Consider the following 17,980-nt stretch of genomic DNA (forward strand, 5'->3'; position numbering starts at 1 on the left):
AATTGTTCTACTAGCATCTTATTGCTGTCCACATCGTTAATAGTGTCCATCCACTTCAGCGCATGGAGAGCTGTTTGCAAGCGCAAGGCATAGTCTCTTATATTGTCCGCAGGCCGGTGTCGGCACTGATAAAAGTGCATCCGCAATTCTGTTTCCGTGCGGGTCTCAAAAGCGGTTTGGAGTTTCTCAAAAATGGTAGTCACCAAGGCCCAGTCCGCGTCGGTCCAAGTCTCCGTCTCCTGCTCAGCCGCGCCGGTTAGCTGCCCTAGCACTACCGCCGCCCGTTGCCTGCCTACAATACAGGGCATACAAATCGAGGACCGGGCTAATCTTTTTACGGAACGCCTGCAAAGCATCAGGCTTCCCATCGTATTGCGGTAGCCAGGCAGCACCAGGTACATAGGGCAGGGAGATTGGCATTACCTGGGCGACCGCTGGACCCGCGGCCTCCCCCGCTCTTGCGGCCAGAGCAAGGGCTGCCCCATTTTCGTCTGCGGGCGCCGCTGCGGCTGCGACCGCCACTCCTCTAACGGCTCCTTTGGGCGCAGACATCTTTTTCCCGTCCCCCCTTGGTTCTTTCTAGCACTTCCCTCTTCTGGGGGCGGGGCCTCACTTTTGCGCCTTCCCTGCTCGGGGAAGACGCTCGAGCAGGAAATCTTCGCGCCAAAGATGGCGGAACTTCAAATTTTTCGGCTGGACGCCGCCGGTGGGGACTTCAAGGCACCCTTCTACCGGTAGGTAGATTGGTTCTAATCCTGTTCGCAGACGCCAAGTTGTCATGGACGGAGGGGCCGCGCTCGCTACGCTCGGGTCCGGGGCTGCTGTTGCTCGGTGGCTCGAGCGGTGGGCCGGACCCGGGGATTCGAGCAGCGCTCCTCGCCCACGAGTGAAAAGGGGGTGGTTTGTTTTGGGAGATAGTTCGTGACGCCACCCACGGGTCGTGGTGATAATGGGCACCACCGCTGCTGGTGACGGCGATCTCGGGAGCGATGGCAGGGAGCAGCTAGGATGTTGGTTCCCCCTCCGTGGGTAGGGGTTGGTGATCCCGGGGCCCGGTGGCGGTACGGGAAGGCAGGAAGGCCGGGGTGCAGGGGCAGCACTGTTGTACTCACTTAGGCACAGATTCACAGAGTCTATGGTAAACCAAATGGCTGGATGGACGGGTCCCGCAGCTGGCTGCAGAGTCTTTGCTCTCCCCGGACAGGTTGATGGTGGCTGTCTTTCCCTGCACCGTTGTGTAAGTATCGACTCCAATGGTTTTCGACTCAAACGGTAGTCCGCTCCCCGGCGTGTATGTATCGAAGGAGCCCGTATTGCCCGCAGGCGCTGGCCCTTGGATCTCTAGCTTATGGCGGTAGATTTTTATCCTCACTGTGTGGACTGTTGCCTTCTGTCGGGTCTTGGGTGTTAGGAAACCCCTGGGGTTCCGGTCACTCTCGGATTTGACTGTTGTTGGAGGCTCCTAGCCTAGCCGGGGTCCGATGGCCATGCCTTTGTGCTTGGTACAAATCTGCTCCCCGGCTCGGTACCGGCAGGCCACCGCCCGTCCCAGGTCCTACGGTTCCACTGACTTGCACCACCTCCTGCAGATGGCCACCACCGTCTGCCGACCTTGCTGACAGTGCCTGGGCTCCTACCCAGACACCAGCAGTGTCTATTCTCTCACTTTCAACTCCAAACTCAACTGAACTGACTGCTTTTTCCCGCCTCCAGGCCTGTGAACTCCTTGGTGGGTGGGGCCAACTGCCTGGCTCCGCCCCACCTGGTGTGGACATCAGACCCTGGAGGGAGGCAACAAGGATTTTGTTTGACGGATGTAGACTATCCAGGGGAGGGGGTGTGTGTGATGTTATGTCTGTGACTACGTGGCTAGTCCAGGGCGTCACACAGGCAACATTTCATAGCAACTCTGGGCCTAGCTGGTTCTATGTACACCCCTTGCCTGGCACATATGCTGAATTTTCTGGTGCAGAGGTTCCTGAAAAATTACCCCTAGATGTCAGAGCTGTTGTCATCTGAGCGCACTTTAAGCATTCTCACTCTGCTGCTCATTTGTTTGTGCTGCAGCGTAACTTGTGCCTGCCTGCTCACTGCCTCATATGCAACGTTTCTACACAAGGTGGAACTCTACCTTGCATATACTGGAGAGACTGTGCAAGCAGCAGTAGGTGATAGGGGAGTTTCAGCTGCAGTATGCATAGGTGAGTTGCTCTGCGGAACTTAATGATCAATGAGTGGGCCTCCTTGAAAAAATGCTTCAGGCGATGATGGATGAAGATGTGACACAGGAAGAAGAGGATGAGGAACAGGGAACATTTACATGATTATCAGGCCAATTGGCCTCACGTGGCTTGGAGGGTGGGTTCCTATACCAACAGCAGCAAGGTATACAACTGTTGAGCCAGGGGGGCAGTTTTTGAGGAGGAGGAACTGTGTTCACAGCAAGGTGGCACCCAAAGCAGCTCATGGACACCACTGGAGCTTGGCTGGGGGGATACAAAGGACACAGATGATACAACTCCTACTGAGGACAGCTTATTGTTGCCTCTGGGAAACTTTGCACACATGAGCGAATACATGCTGCTGTGCCTGTGCAATGACCACCGAGTAACCCAGATTGTTACAAGTGCTGTTTACTGGGTGGAGTTTATACTGTTCTCACTATATTTTCTTGTAGAGATGACAGTACATTTGAACAAGCACATGGCTCCGCAAAGTGGAAGCTAGGATTAGGAGAACTGCTGAACAATTAGCCAATGGTGGTGGTTGGTGATTTTGCAAGCTTTGTAAGAGATACTCTTTAGGAGATGAGAGGGAGGTGAGCCGCTAACTACTGTATAAAACGCAATGGGCTGGAGAGAGTTGTATAATATGTTAGCAGCTAACTCCTCTCCTGAAATGTAACTACTACTACCTACACTTGATCAGGCACTCGTCGCCGAGCTTCACAGAAACAAGCTTATACACTATGTAAGATAAAAGCTCTCACTGCACAAGAATGAGAGCAGATAAAAAAAAGTAAGTAAATTGGATACTAGCTTATTTTAGTTTTATTTTCTTTGGTCATATTAACATCATGTTCTCTATTTGTAGTGTAGCGATATCAATACTTTATCTGTTTTCAAAGAATACTCAATGTATCTTGATAACCCCAATGACTTATAATGGGGTCCATCAGGTTTTAGATGCTGCTTTTGATATTTTTGATTGCTAAAATAATGCTGCAGTCTAGCATCCCTGAAACCTAAAAATGCTAGTCTACCTAGAGCCAGACAAGAATCTGATTCTTTGTTTTACTGATCACCCTGACATAGTCTTTATGTGTTAAGCATGATGGCCCATAAAACTAAAAATAAGATTCATATTTTGATTCCATGTTACAACAGGCAGAAACCTATGCAACACAGAAATACCGAGGTGTGCACTTTGCAAAGTATTCAGGAAAGCGAACTGAATTTGAAAGCCACAATGGACCAGGCCTAGGAGAATATGACATAGATCAGTAAGTGTGATATTTTTTCCAAGCTTTTCATTAACTCTTACTTGCCACTTATTATTGTGCTTACATGGTAACAAATCCAGAGCACTTTGATTTGCTGTAGAGACATTTAGATGGGTATTTATGCTCCAGCTTGTAGCACTGGCAGATTTTATTGCATTGTGAATTACACTCTAGCATTTAACTGCTATAGTGTTGTAATAGGAACTGTCAAAACCAGTTTTCATATAATGCATAATGGATAATATAGCCTTCATAAAAGAACTGAAGTAAGGGACTAGAGCCAGGAACTGAAGCCAAGCTGTGCCAAGGGATCTTGTACTTCTATGGCAGCCAGAAAATCAGTTAATATGAGGCTAGTAAGGATTCAGCACTGAAACAATAGTCAGAAACCACACCGTTCTAGTGTTCATAGACACCTAAATCATAACATCTCAATTTTAAAGCATTAGAAACGATATGCAGAAGTAGATCTGAATTTGATAAAAAAACAACTTTATTTCATTGTCATATCAATGGGGTAAGCTACTTAAAATTAATTATAAGACAGTGACAGATAAATTCATGTGATTCACCTATAAGGGTGGCGAACCACCAAGAAGAAAGCTCAACAATATTATTTTTTAATTGATTTCTAATTGTCGGTCTCTGCTCAGTCTTCCACCAATGGTCATGTGAAATTCCACATCATTTTGAACTTCAGCAAGTGCTGGATTGTTACAATCTATGCATTATGAGTATTACACGGGTTTCACACACAGTATAGAAAATGTAGATGTTTGGTTAGCCTAAAACTCTGCATGGGAAACATATGGATAAAATCTACTAAAAAAATTCAATACAGCATGGCTAAAATTCTCTGTGGATTATTAACACTACATATTAGACCGGGGTCACACGAGGACTACTGCGATCCTCACATGACACCGCTATGCTGCCAGCATGAGCCGAGTGTCATACGATTGTCATTGCGACTGAGATCCGATTGTGCGATCAGACCACAGCTGTGGGGGGTGGGCTGGCACTTAGGAGGGGCGGGCCAGCACTGAGGAGGGGAGGGTCGGCGCTGAGGAGGAGAGGGATAGATTTATCTCGCTCTCTGCTTCATTGCCGGCTATTGCCATTCTTATTCTGCACTCGCATTACACCGGTGTAATGCAAATGCAGTGCGATGTTTCTCTCGCCCCATAGACTTGAATGGGTGTGAGAGAAATAGGATTGCATTGCACCCGCAGCATGCTGCGACTGTCTTCTTGTTCCGATTAGGGCTAAGAAAATAATCGCTCATGGGTGCTGGCACATAGAGTAATATTGGTCCAAGTGGAAAGCGATGTTTTATCGCATTCTACTTGCTCTGATTTTCATGACATGTGTCTTAGGCCTTAAACGGGTTTTACACGCTACGATATATCTAACGAGATGTCGGCAGGGTCACGTCGTGACGCACATCCGGCATCGTTAGTGATATCGTAGCATGTGACAGCTACGTGCGACGGTGAACGAGCAGAAATACTCACCTTCTCGTTCATCATTGACACGTCGCTCATTTTCTAAAAATTGAATGTCCGGTTGTTCATTGTTCCCGAGGCAGCACACATCGCTCCGTGTGACACCCCGGGAACGATGAACTGCACCTTACCTGCGGCCACCGGCAATGCGGAAGGAAGGAGGTGGGCGGGATGTTTACGTCCCGCTCATCTCAACGCCTCCGCTTCTATTGGCCGGCTGCTGTGTGACGTCGCTGTGACGCCGAACGTCCCCCCCCCTTCAGGAAGTGGATGTTCGCTGCCCGAAGCGAGGTTGTTTGGAAGGTAAGTACGTGTGACGGGGGGTTACAGCATTGTGCGACACGGACAAGAAATTGCCCGTGCCGCACAAACGATGGGGGCGGGTACGATCACAAATGCAACCGCACGAGAAATCAACACATGTAAAGCAGCCTTTAAAGGAGTTCTCAAAGTATTATATAAAATGGCATCCCTGGTATAATTTAACCTGCAACCTATCTTAGTCATGGGCCATTACGTGCTGTAGACTAAAGATATATAGCTCCTTAGACCTGTGTGTCAACTTACAAGATCTGTATCACATATACTTCAGTCAGGCTGCCATATGTGAAGAAATATGTCTCTTCCTTGCTGATCACAATGGAGGATATCTCCAGGATCTCCAGGTTCACTCTCCTCAATATTTATTTATTTCATAGTTCAGAGCAGTCAGTCTTCTGCACTGCTATAAACCAGATTGACAGAAGAGAGGTATGTAACTAAATATCTCCTCATCAAGCGCAACACAGGTTAAAACATTTTTTTTACACATCAGAGCTGTCTGATATACTTGTGATACAGCTCTTGTCAGTTGACATACAGGTCTAAGGAGCTATATATCTTTAGTCTGCAATCTGTACTGATGCATGACCGAGATAGGCTGCAGTTTGAATTAAGTCAGGGGCACCATTTTATCTCATTGTTGAAGGACCTCTTTAATGAGTGTTTTAAAAATAGGTCTGTCTTTTCGAAGTGCATCATACTACAGCTACTGGTGTGTACACAAAAAAGATTGTGCACTTTGACTATGAGCGCTAAAAGAATACACTGAACACATTTGCCCCAATTTATAAAGGTATTTTCACCAACTGTTTAATGTAAAATGCCTTCAAATATCTCGAAATGTAGACTTATATGGGGACTGGCATCCGCCCAGGTATCCGAGATCAATTTCAGGCCCAAACTGTTTTTTTTTAACCCAGTAGGACCACCGGTCCCGGGGATCCGCGAGTCTGCCCATCACTAGTTATGTCAGAAAATATCCTAAAGTCTTGCCATCTGGAATCAAGGAAAGTTATCATTAATGATAGAAAATAGAAAATAACATATTACTTAAAACAAGTTTTTGTGTTACATGTATAAATATTTTTGAAAGTTTTTTTTTATTTCACAATCTATATTAAAAGCAAAAAATAGTGATCTTGCAATTTTAGAAATGGCCACTGGGACTATTTGAGGTTTGTACTTCCTGTACTTTCAGTAGATTTGTTAAAAAAACAAAAAACCTTTGACAAAAAAAAAGAAAACCTTTAACACAAAAACCTTTTTAGTCCAAAAATAGTCCGATACCTTTTCATTATGTGTTTCACTTCTGTTTTGTATACTATGTGTGTAATACCATGTAAAGATAAACATTCAATGCTATTACACCTGCTCTAAATTAAATATGAAACAAAAGAAATTCAGCTCACCCCCTAGTTGGATCTCAGTGGAGCTTGCAGCCGGCGTACGCAGCTGCCCTGGCCCGGGTCGAATATCAGAAGAAAGGAAAAAACCTTCATCATCCAGGAAAGGCAATGAGTGAATATTTAAAACTTAATTTTATTTGATCATATATTTAAAATTATATATACACATAGCATGGTGTGACCACAGAATCAAAGAGGTCATTATTATGTTTCGGCAATAAAAATGACAGGTAGGGCGCTCTATTAGGGGCAACAGCAGGGTGTTGTAGATAGCATTTGATTGCACTTTGTAGCACTGCTTACCTGCCTTTATCCCCTGGCCTATTTCCATTGTGTGATATCATTTTAAGGGAGTTTTTTTGTATATTTATGGACAGTAGTTTTTTAAAAATCTAATAAACATTGATATTTTAGGAATTTTTTGATTTTTTTAAAGATTTAATAGCACCTTTAAAAATATATTTACTTAGAAAATTGATGACGTGTTCAATATTCACAGCATTTCACCTGCTGTATATACATTTCAATAGGGTCTGGGTCAGTCTTGCTCTGATGTTCAAGTGTCCAACAAGAAGTAGGAGTCTAATAATAAGCCTTATGGTCAGTGTGAAAATAGAAGGATATTTTTTTCTAATATAGATATGAAAAATAAAAAAAATGCAAGATTGGTGAAGCCAATATTTGTTTTCAGACAATTTCTTGATACCCATGTTAAAGGGTGGCCAGAAGAAGATACCAATAGTCATTACCCCTCGGCATCTGTACACCAGCATTGGCATCTGCTGGAGGAGAAAGGTTTCAAGGAACCAATTTGTATGGAGTATGTTTTTTTGAGGGAAGAATAAGAAGGTGAGGATGATTCAGGTGACAACTGTGGTGTAGTTGCAAAATATAAATGGCTGGGCCGGCAGCGAGAAGGTGGAGAGGCGCCAATATTACCAATTAAGCAGACGTGTCAGGGCAGGTCTATATCACTGGCAGTGGAATCATCTGTAAGTGTGTTAAGTCCAGAGAAACCCAAAGACTGCATATCATTGTCAGGGGAACCTCAAGACTGCATACTGTTGCCATAGGAACCCGAAGAACAAACACTGTCGCTAGATGAACCCAAAGACCGAATACTGTCTCACCAGAGGACCCAAAGACCGAATTCTGTCACCAGAGGAACCTGAAGACTGAATAACATTGCCAGAGGAACTCGAAGACCAAATACCATTGCCAGAGGAAACCAAAGACTGAACAATGAATATTATTACCAGAAGAGAATCATACGACAGGGTAAAACTTCAAAGATTGAACATCGAGAGCCAGAGACTGAAACAACATTTGTTCCAAAGCAGCATTCAAGTGAGCCTGGTTGTTACTTTCTACCTTGAAATATGATACTGAGAGAGAGAATAGCTAATTACTAAAGTTAACTGTCGGTGTAGTGCATTTCAACATGACTGCTCCACTTTAATAAACCGTTGGCAGGGCTGCTACTAGGAATTTCATACTGGCAAAATTCTCGGGCCCCATTGAGACTCCACCCAGGCGCTCCATATACAGTATATATATATAAATATACATATATATACACAATACACCCGCTACACCACCTCTCTCCATAATATCTCTCCCACAGTGCCACTTTGTATAATATCCCCTTCACATACTGTCCCTCTGTATACTATCCCCACACACACTGCTCCTTTGTACAATATCTCTCCCGCACACACTGCCCCTATGTATATCTTTCCCACATACTGCCTCTGTGTATACACAAAGCATTTACAAAAAGTGCATCCAGCTCACCTCTCTGTTTAGGAGACCATCATCTGACCATGCAGGGATCTGAATGGAGTCAGCCCGCTCTTTTGGTATCCACAATTCAAATGAAAAAAGTCGATCCAGCACAGTTCCAGTAGATAAAATTAAAAGTCCTTTATTGGAAAAACATTAAAAGTCCATTATGCCATGCTGCGAGGACGCGTTTCGGACTAACTGTCCTTACTCAGTCAGAATCATCTGTAAGTGTGTTGAGTCCAGAGAAACCCAAAGACTGCATATCATTGTCAGGGGAACCTCAAGACTGCATACTGTTGCCACAGGAACCCGCCTCTGTGTATATTACCTATACTGCCTCTGTGTAAAATATCCCCCACACATTGCCCCTCTGTATGATATTGCCCCACACACTGCCCTCTGTATGATGTCCCTCACATATGCTGCCCCTCTGAATACTATCTTCCCACACAAGCTTCTCCTCTTTATAATATCCTCCCACACACTGCCCTTCTGTATATTGCCCCACACACACTACTCCTGGTATATACTGTATGTCTCCTTACTGGTATATATGTCCCATCCTGGTATATATGTCCTCTTCCTGTTATATATGTCCCCATCCTGGGCCCTTCCTGGTATGTATGCCCCCCTCCTGGTATATATGTCTTCATCCTTATTTATTTGTCCCTTTCATGGTATATATGTTCTCTTCCTGGTATATACAGTGCCTTGCGAAAGTATTTGGCCCCCTTAAATTTTTCACCCTTCTCTCACATTTCAGGCTTCAAATATAAAGATAAAAATGTTAATGTTCTGGTGAAGAATCAACAACAAGTGGGACACAATTGTGAAGTTGAACTAAATTTATTGCTTATTTTAAACTTGTTTAAAAAATAAATAACTGAAAATTGGGGCGTGCAATATTATTCGACCCCTTTAAGTTAATACTTTGTAGCGATACCTTTTGCTGCGATTACAGCTGCAAGTCGCTTGGGGTATGTCTCTATCCGTTTTGCACATCGAGAGACTGAAATTCTTGCCCATTCTTCCTTTGCAAATAGCTGCAGCTGAGTGAGGTTGGATGGAGAGCGTTTGTGAACAGCAGTTTTCGGCTCTTTCCACAGATTCTCGATAGGATTCAGGTCTGGACTTTGACTTGGCCATTCTAACACCTGGATACATTTATTTGTGAACCATTCCATTGTAGATTTTCCTTTATGTTTTGGATCATTCTCTTGTTGAAAGAAAAATCTCCGTCCCAGTCTCAGGTCTTTTGCAGACTCCTACAGGTTTTCTTCAAGAATGATCATGTATTTGGCTCCATCCATATTCCCATCAATTTCAACCATCTTCCCTGTCCCTGCTGAAGAAAAGCATGCCCAAACCATGATGCTGCCACCACCATGTTTGACAGTGGGGATGGTGTGTTCAGGGTAATGAGCTGTGTTGATTTAACGCCAAACATATCGTTTGGCATTGTGCCCAAAAAGTTCGATTTTGGTTTCATCTAACCAGAGCACCTTCTTCCACATGTTTGGTGTGTCTTGCAGATGGCTTGTCGCAAACGTTAAACAACACTTTTAATGGATATCTTTGAGAAATGGCTTTCTCCTTACAACTCTTCCATAATAGCCAGATTTGTGCAGTGTACGACTGATTGTTGTCCTATGGACAGACTCTCCCACCCCAGCTGTAGATCTCTGTAGTTCATCCAGGGTGATCATGGGCCTCTTGGCTGCATCTCTGATCAGTCTTCTCCTTGTTTGAGATGAAAGTTTGGATGGACGGCCGGGTCTTGGTAGGTTTGCAGTGGTATGATACTCCTTCCATTTCAATATGATCGCTTGCACAGTGCTCCTTGGGATGTTAAAAGTTGTGGAAATCTTTCTGTAACTAAATCCGGCTTTAAACGTTTCCACAACAGTATCACGGACCTGCCTATTGTGTTCCTTGGTGTTCATGATGCTCTCTGTGCTTTAAACAGAACACTGAGACTATCACAGAGCAGGTACATTTATACGGAGACTTGATTACACACAGGTGGCTTATATTTATCATCTTCAGTCATTTAGGACAACATTGGATGATTCAGAGATCCTCAATGAGCTTCTGGAGTGAGTTTGCTGCACTGAAAGTAAAGGGGCCGAATAATATTGTACGCCCCAATTTTCAGTTATTATTTTTTACAAAAGTTTAAAATAAGCAATAAATTTCGTTCGACTTCACAATTGTGTCCCACTTGTTGTTGATTCTTCACCATAACAATACATTTTTTATCTTTATGTTTTAAGCCTGAAATGTGGGAAAAGGTTGAAAAATTCAAGGGGGCCGAATACTTTCGTAAGGCACTGTATATCCCCTTCCTGGACCACTCCTGTGTTATATATGTATTTTTCCTGGTTTATTTGTCCCCTTCCTGGTATATATGTCCGATTATGGGCCACTCATGGTACATATATCCCTCTCCTGGGCACATTTTGGTATATATGGCCCCATCCTGGCTTCTATCCCCTTCTTGTTATATATGTCCTCCTCCTGGTATATATGCTTCCTTCCTGGGCCCCTGCTGACATTTGTCAGCTGCAAAAAGAAAAAAAACATTTTACTCAACCTCCCCGGCTCCCACGTCATAGAGTGTACTCTGTGAGCTGCAATGCATTTCAGCTGGATGTGTGATATTTGATGCACATCCAGCTGAATCAAGGCAGGCGCTGAGGTCGGCAGGCCCCACCAACCCCGGCAGTTGTCCAGCTCCCATCTTCAGCTCACCAAGTTCTTAACTGTCTCCGCCGGCTGCTGCATGTTTGTCACCTCAGCAACTCTGTTACCTGCAGCAGTGTGATGAGGTCACAGAGTGAACACTTCATCATGCTGCTGCATGCTGGGCTGTGGGATGACGCACCCCACTCTGCTCCACTGACTCTCCTGCCTCCAGCACATGGATAATTTGCATGCGTTGACGCTTGACTTGCAAATTTATATAGCGGCTGAAGCGACACGGCCGGACCCCACTGTTGTGGCTGTCACTAGGGGCCAGGGAAGAGAGGACTTGGGCCTGGGGCTTAATAAAGCTAAGTAATTACCCCAGACCCAGCTGGGCCCTCCTCTTCACTGGGCCCCATACACCAGTCATGGTTGTCATGCCCTGATGGTGGTCCTGACCACTAGGGTAGATATATTTCTGAAGGTATAAGTTTAATTACATATTGCGACTATAAGTAAAGGCAATTAAGGCTAACACTCTCCCTTGATGGAAGGACCGGGATTGGGTTGTTGCTAATAAAATTTGTTCATGATAACATTCAGTGTTTGCATGTACCTGATCAGTGGAATGTAACTGTGAAATCTGCTAACTGTACTTTGATTTGTTTGATTTGAATTTTTGTATTGCTTTTCGACTACCAATCCCACCTCCATTTCCCCCTAATTAAACTCTTTTATATTTTCCAATAGGTTGTCTTTACTTCATATTGCATTTCTGACCTCAGTGTTAAGGCCCCTTTACACGCAGCGACATCGCTAGCGATTTCACTGCCGATCGCACCCGCCCCCGTTGTTTGTGCGTCATGGGCAAATCGCTGTCCGTGGCGCACAATATCGCTCTTAGGAGTCACACATACTTACCTTCCTAACGACGTCGCTGTGGCAGGTGTACAATCTCTTCTTTAAGGGGGAGGTTCGTGCGGCGTAACAGCGACGTCACACTGTGGGCGACCAACAGAAGTGGAGGGGCGGAGAGCAGCCGAATTAACGACATGCCCACCTCGTTGCCGGAGGATGCAGCAACGCTGTTGTTCGTCGTTCCTGGGGTGTCACACGTAGCGATGTGTGCTGCCTCAGAAACGACGAACAACCTGCGTCCAAAATCAGCAACGATATTTGGGAAAGGAACGACGTGTCAACGATCAACGATTAGGTGAGTATTTTTGATCGTTAGTGGTGGCTCGTAGCTGTTACACGCAACGACATCGCTAACGACGCCGGATGTGCGTCATGAATTCTGTGACCCCAGCGATATCTCGTTAGCGATATAGTTGCGTGTAAAGCAGCCTTTAGACTCAATAGGCATGAAACATCTTTTTTTGAATAGTTGATAGGAGGTCTTTAGTGACTATCATGTTTAGAGGCAGTGTGGCTAACATATTAGACCAAGACTTAGGATGATACGAGGTGAAGTATTACTAATACCATCTCCTTTAATGCCTTTTTTACAGCAGTCTTTTAACCGATATATAAGCCCTTGACAGTCTGTACATATCCCAAAAATGCCCTTCTTAATCCCTTGATACTGTGCGGTCTGATTGGCGTTGCTGTTTCTGCTTGGCACCTACCAATCTGCTGATGGCAGAGCAAAGTATTGTAATATGCATGCGCCAGGAGAAGGTAAAAAGTGGCAATAACCCAGAAGTAAAGCCGGCACATGCGAATTACAGATCTATGCTCTCCCCTCAACAGATTGTAAAGTGCCATGTAAGAAAAGTGACGCCTATCAGACCAGACAGCGCTGTATTAGAGGATTCTAAAAGGTATTTTTAGAATATGTAGAAGGGTTGCTAGACAAAGAGGTGGTAAAGGGGGTGGCCTTAATTTTGGGAAAACCTGATGACTGGTCCTTTGTTTTGACTTTTGTGTAGAATCTCTTAATAGTTATGCGTAGAGAAATGTATATAACGTTTGAATAGGCAAACTTAAAGACTGTAATGACACCAGCGTTATAATAGATCTGTTTTGAGAGTATCGTTCCCCTTTAAATTTCTATGCTAGTCTAATTGAAATAGGATATGAGCCAGCTCCATTTACAGTAGATCTAATGGCTGTGTCTTTCACTGTAAGTGCAGAAGCCTCCATTAGTGAGTGATTTGGACCTTATTAGAAAATGTAAACATGAGGGGGAAAGGCTTTCTCTGTTCTTGTTTGGATGTCTGCTCGGTCTGAACTGCAGACTCATAAATCTTCCTTTGAACTTTCTAAAGGGAAAGTGCACTACATTATGAGAATGTCAACTCCAAGAAGGAAGACAAGAAGAAATATGAGCCATTCATTCCACGGTATCACGAAGTAATCGTATTACAGGAAGAGAAGAAGGTAAAGTCAATTTGGCTGTTCATAGTACTTAAATAAAATCATTTACTGTGAGAGTGAAATTCATGAATTCCTAGCCCATATGATTAGAAATGAACCCTTATGACTGCAACAGGCAATGTATTAGCAAAGGAAGAAATATATTTCCCAAAAAGAAAAAAGATCAATCTGCAGCTTATCTAAAACACATTTTTACTTTAATCCCCTCTGTGGGTTTCACTGATTTGTATCGGAATTCACAAAAGCAAAACATGGATTTCTTGACATTAATCTGAATGATGTGTTTAATGTAAATCTACTGCATCCGTCTCTGTTATAGATTTCATTTTACCAAGCTAAGAAATCAGTAAAAAATCTGCCGGTTTTTTAAATTTACCTTACGTTTTGTAGAATAACCCATTAATTAGAATTGACAGCATAGTTTATGTGTACCTCAATTGATATACATAATAGATACACTGCAGGCTTTGCCCAAACACCTTTTACTTAGTATACTCTAGAACAGGGGTCAGGAACCTTTTTGGCTGAGAGATCCATAAACGCCACGTTTTAAAATGTAATTCCGTAAGAGCCATACTCACCAGGGGGGAGCGGTGGTGCTGGAGCAGCTCAGAAGGTCCTAAGAGGCACTGTAGGCAATGCTGCGGGCAAGGAGGAGGGGGTAAAAGAAAAAGAGGAGAAAGGGGTGTCGCGGCTCAAGAGGGTCAGTGTACGGGTCGGTGATACTGCTGCAGGCTCTTGGGGTGTCGTGGTGGCGAGCCCACAGTAGCCGTCAGGCTGCTTTCAATCTCCCACAATTGTCGAGATCGACTTCAATAAAATGGGCGCTGTGTCTTCACAGATTGACGCAATGGACTTCAAGAAAAATGGCCGCGGAGTCCTATTTGCGCATGCGCCGCCTCCGCAGCCATTTTCTTGAAATCGATCTCATCAACTGGAGATTCAAAGCAGCCCGCAGTCCACCGGCTACTGCAGGCTCGCTGCCGCAACATACCATGAGCCCGAAGTATCGCCGACCCTGAGCCACCAGTTCCGCCCCACTAAGCCAAATGCGGTGTTACGGGGGACTGGTGGATTAGGATAAAGGTGGTGAATATCCCAATCACCAGTCTGGTCCACCGTGCTCCAAGATGGTAAAGGAGTTGCTGGAAAACCGTAGGTCAGGCGGATAATACAGAGTTTGGTGGCTCCGAAATAATATGAGCCAGATCCAAGTTGAACATCACTTGGACCAGGACTATTGTAAAACCTCTTCATGCCACAGGGTCCACAGACTTAAACCAGGAACTCTCCTGTTAGCACCACAGGGTTCCTGGGGTACACTTTCCATGTGCTAGGGGGCACACCGGAACAGTCAGCGCAGCAGCCACAGCCCAGTTAACTCCACTGGACTGCTACAAAGGAACTGGAGTGAAAGGAGGGGAAGCGTGGCACCTCACCCCAATGTGCTGAGTCACGAAGTCTTGGCGTGACAGGTACCGGACACCTAACCCTACCTACCGCTTCCAAACCTAGTGGATGTTGCCACAATGTGGCTCTATCATGTAAGAACATGTGAAGACTGCTCACCTCCATGCAGTCTCGCCCTTTTTTCACCTTGGGTCCGCCCCAAATCCAGGGTGAGCCACAATGGCACCTCCAAGGGTCAATAGCAGAGTGCCACATCATCAGTGACGTCACCAGTGGCCTATCCGGAAACGCCACGTCACTGATGACACATGGGCAGCACCACCCCAAACACCCTACCAGTCATCGTCTGATGACCATTGGTGGGGTGCAAGGTCATAGGGGAGGGCCTCCGTGAGCCAGTCCAGAGTGGCCAGATTATCAGGACACCTGACGCTGTCCAGCCTATCAGGGCCTGCCACCTCATGGACATGCTCAGTGAAGTCCTTACCAGATTTAGCTTCTGATGCACTAAGTGCCTGAGCATGCTCAGTAGCCTGAACAACAGACTTTGTCTCAGAAATAAGACTATCAGCCTGATCATGCTCAGTAGGCACAACACAGGACTTGGACACAGAACGAAGTCCGAGTACCTGAGCAAAGAGGCTTTTCAGACTAAGTGTGGGAGCTTGCTTAGTAGCCTGAACTGAGGACTTAACCTCAGAAATGGTACTAACAGGCTGAGCGTGCTCACTAGGCGAAACACTGGACATTAGCTCTGGCAAATCGGCACACGCATGTGCCCTAGCCGCTTCTCCACACTTAAACGTGGAGGATGAAGCAGTCAGCTAGATGACCTGAGGCACGGCCCTAAAGCGGCGGCCGGCGCCTGGGCATAGCAGGAACCGCAGCAGCCTGCTTGCGGTTATGGCGGCGCCGATTTGTAACATGTGGTTTGTAAGATACACTCCCATTTTTACCCCAGTTTTGGGGGAAAAAAAGTGTCTTACAAACCGGAAAATACGGTACTTTTTTTTTTATTAAAGATTTATCTGCGAGCCAGATACAGCCATCAAAAGAGCCACATCTGGCTCACGAGCCATAGGTTCCCGTCCCCTGCTGTATTAGATCCACATCACCTTCTATCTCTAAATTAAATATCTCCCATGAAGAAGAGAATGACTGTGGACAATGCGGGAACCTTAATATCTCCTTGTTCTGCTGTGGTGTCTGTAATAAAAAATAATTGCTTTGTAGCACAAGCTTATGTACTGGGATAGCCTACAGTCCTTTTCAATTTAGAAGTGTCTAGGGCCATAGGCGTAGGGGTGCAGAAGTAGTGGTCACAATCCTGTACCTTAGGGGACCCAACGTTATACTGGATGGATAAGAGAATATGAACAATTGCACATTCCACCTACAGAAGCTTTGATGACATGAGATTCTAAAGCTGTAGGCATTAATACGGAGATGATTCTCCAAATTGCAGCTGTAACAGTTTCTACTCTTCTGGGAAGGCTTTTTTCAGGATTTTGGAATGTGTCTATGAAAATATTAGCCTTTGTATTCAGAAGCAAAGGAATATCTAGCCAGTACATGAAGGCACAACACATCTGAGTGGACCCCTAACCTAGGTAGCCTTGTTTACAATGACAGTCATGAACCCTAATCATAGAGGTAGAGGGGAACATTATCAGATAACCATACTGGTATTGAGAAAAAAATCATGCAGAACATATAAGAGATTACAGTACAGTTATAGACAGACTTACAGCTGACATTCTTTCTGACGGAGGTGTTCAATTTTCCCATTATTGCCATGTGGCCCACACCAACGTGATGATTTTTTCCAGCCTCGAGTCCTCTGCAGTGACACATCTGACACCTTTCCAGCAATGTCTCTATTGTTATCTATTCCCAACCTACACAAACTCCTCATCCTACTGTCAGCCCAATGCTCAGCATTCTGCTGCCGTATGTCTATTACTTCACCTGCTGAGGGTCATAGCAACAGTGCTCCTCATTAAATTCCCCCTGTGTGTTTTTTTATGGTAAAATTACCCCCTAGAAAATTTTGATGCCTTCTGTGAGTGTCTTAGAAAGTAAAAATGCACACATTTTGCCCCACTAGAAAGGAATAATGCCCATTGTGTGACCTTTGAGGGTTACAATATTCTGAGGGCCCCACTAAGGTAATAATGCCTTACATGTGCCTACTTAATGTATAATATTGTATTGAGTGCCCCTAAAAGTATCCCCTTTGCAATTAATATCAACCCAAGAAATGAATAATGTTCTCTGAATCCTCCACCTATAATAATGGCCCCTGAGTCTTCTACCTATAATAATGGTCTCTCAGTGCTCCACTTATAGTAATTACTCCTGAGTTCCTCCACCTAATGGTCCCTTATTCCTCCACTCATAATAATGGTCCCCTGAGTCCTCCAAGTATTATAATGCCGCAAGAGTCCTTCAGATATAATAATGACCCCCTCTGTCCTCTACATATAATTATGGCCCCTGAGTCCGCTACATCTAATAATGATCCCTTGAGTCCTCCACATATAATTATGCCCCATGAGTTCCTTGCCAAAAAGGTAATAATGCGTCATAATCTAAAAATAATCATATAAATACTCATGTATCCCTAAGATCCTGGCAAATTTACTGGCACAGTTAGCATTAATGATGGGCGGACTCGCAGATGACCGGGATCGGCAGATCTAACCAGGTTAAAAAAATAACCTGGTTCCAGCCCGGGATTGATCCCAGATTCTGGCCGGATGCCAGTCCCCATATAAGTCTCTCAGGACCAGAATCTGGCAATTAAAAGTGGTGGTAGAAGGGATAGGGGGATAGCAGCAAGTGCTTCCTAATTATCGAGGCTCTGGTGCAGCTGTAGCTTCTTCCAGGCCGCTCATTTACTTCTGGGGCCGCTCATTTACTTTCATGGATTGCACTGCTTTTCCCGTCCACCAGTGTCTGTGATTGGTTGCAGTCAGGCACGCTCC

General features: G+C 44.9%; 1 protein-coding gene across 1 annotated transcript in view; it reads left to right on the forward strand.

The window, feature by feature from the left end:
- The window catches only part of STPG2 (sperm tail PG-rich repeat containing 2), a 1,306,190-nt gene that overhangs the window by 134,493 nt on the left and 1,153,717 nt on the right, over nt 1-17,980 (forward strand). Inside the window, exons 6-7 of the mRNA XM_075337064.1 lie at nt 3,387-3,502; nt 13,475-13,586. Coding sequence (XP_075193179.1) covers nt 3,387-3,502; nt 13,475-13,586 — 228 coding nt within the window. The remainder of the gene's footprint in view (nt 1-3,386; nt 3,503-13,474; nt 13,587-17,980) is intronic.

The sequence above is a fragment of the Anomaloglossus baeobatrachus genome, chromosome 1 (genome assembly GCF_048569485.1).
Source record: "Anomaloglossus baeobatrachus isolate aAnoBae1 chromosome 1, aAnoBae1.hap1, whole genome shotgun sequence".
Taxonomy (NCBI): Eukaryota; Metazoa; Chordata; class Amphibia; order Anura; family Aromobatidae; genus Anomaloglossus; species Anomaloglossus baeobatrachus.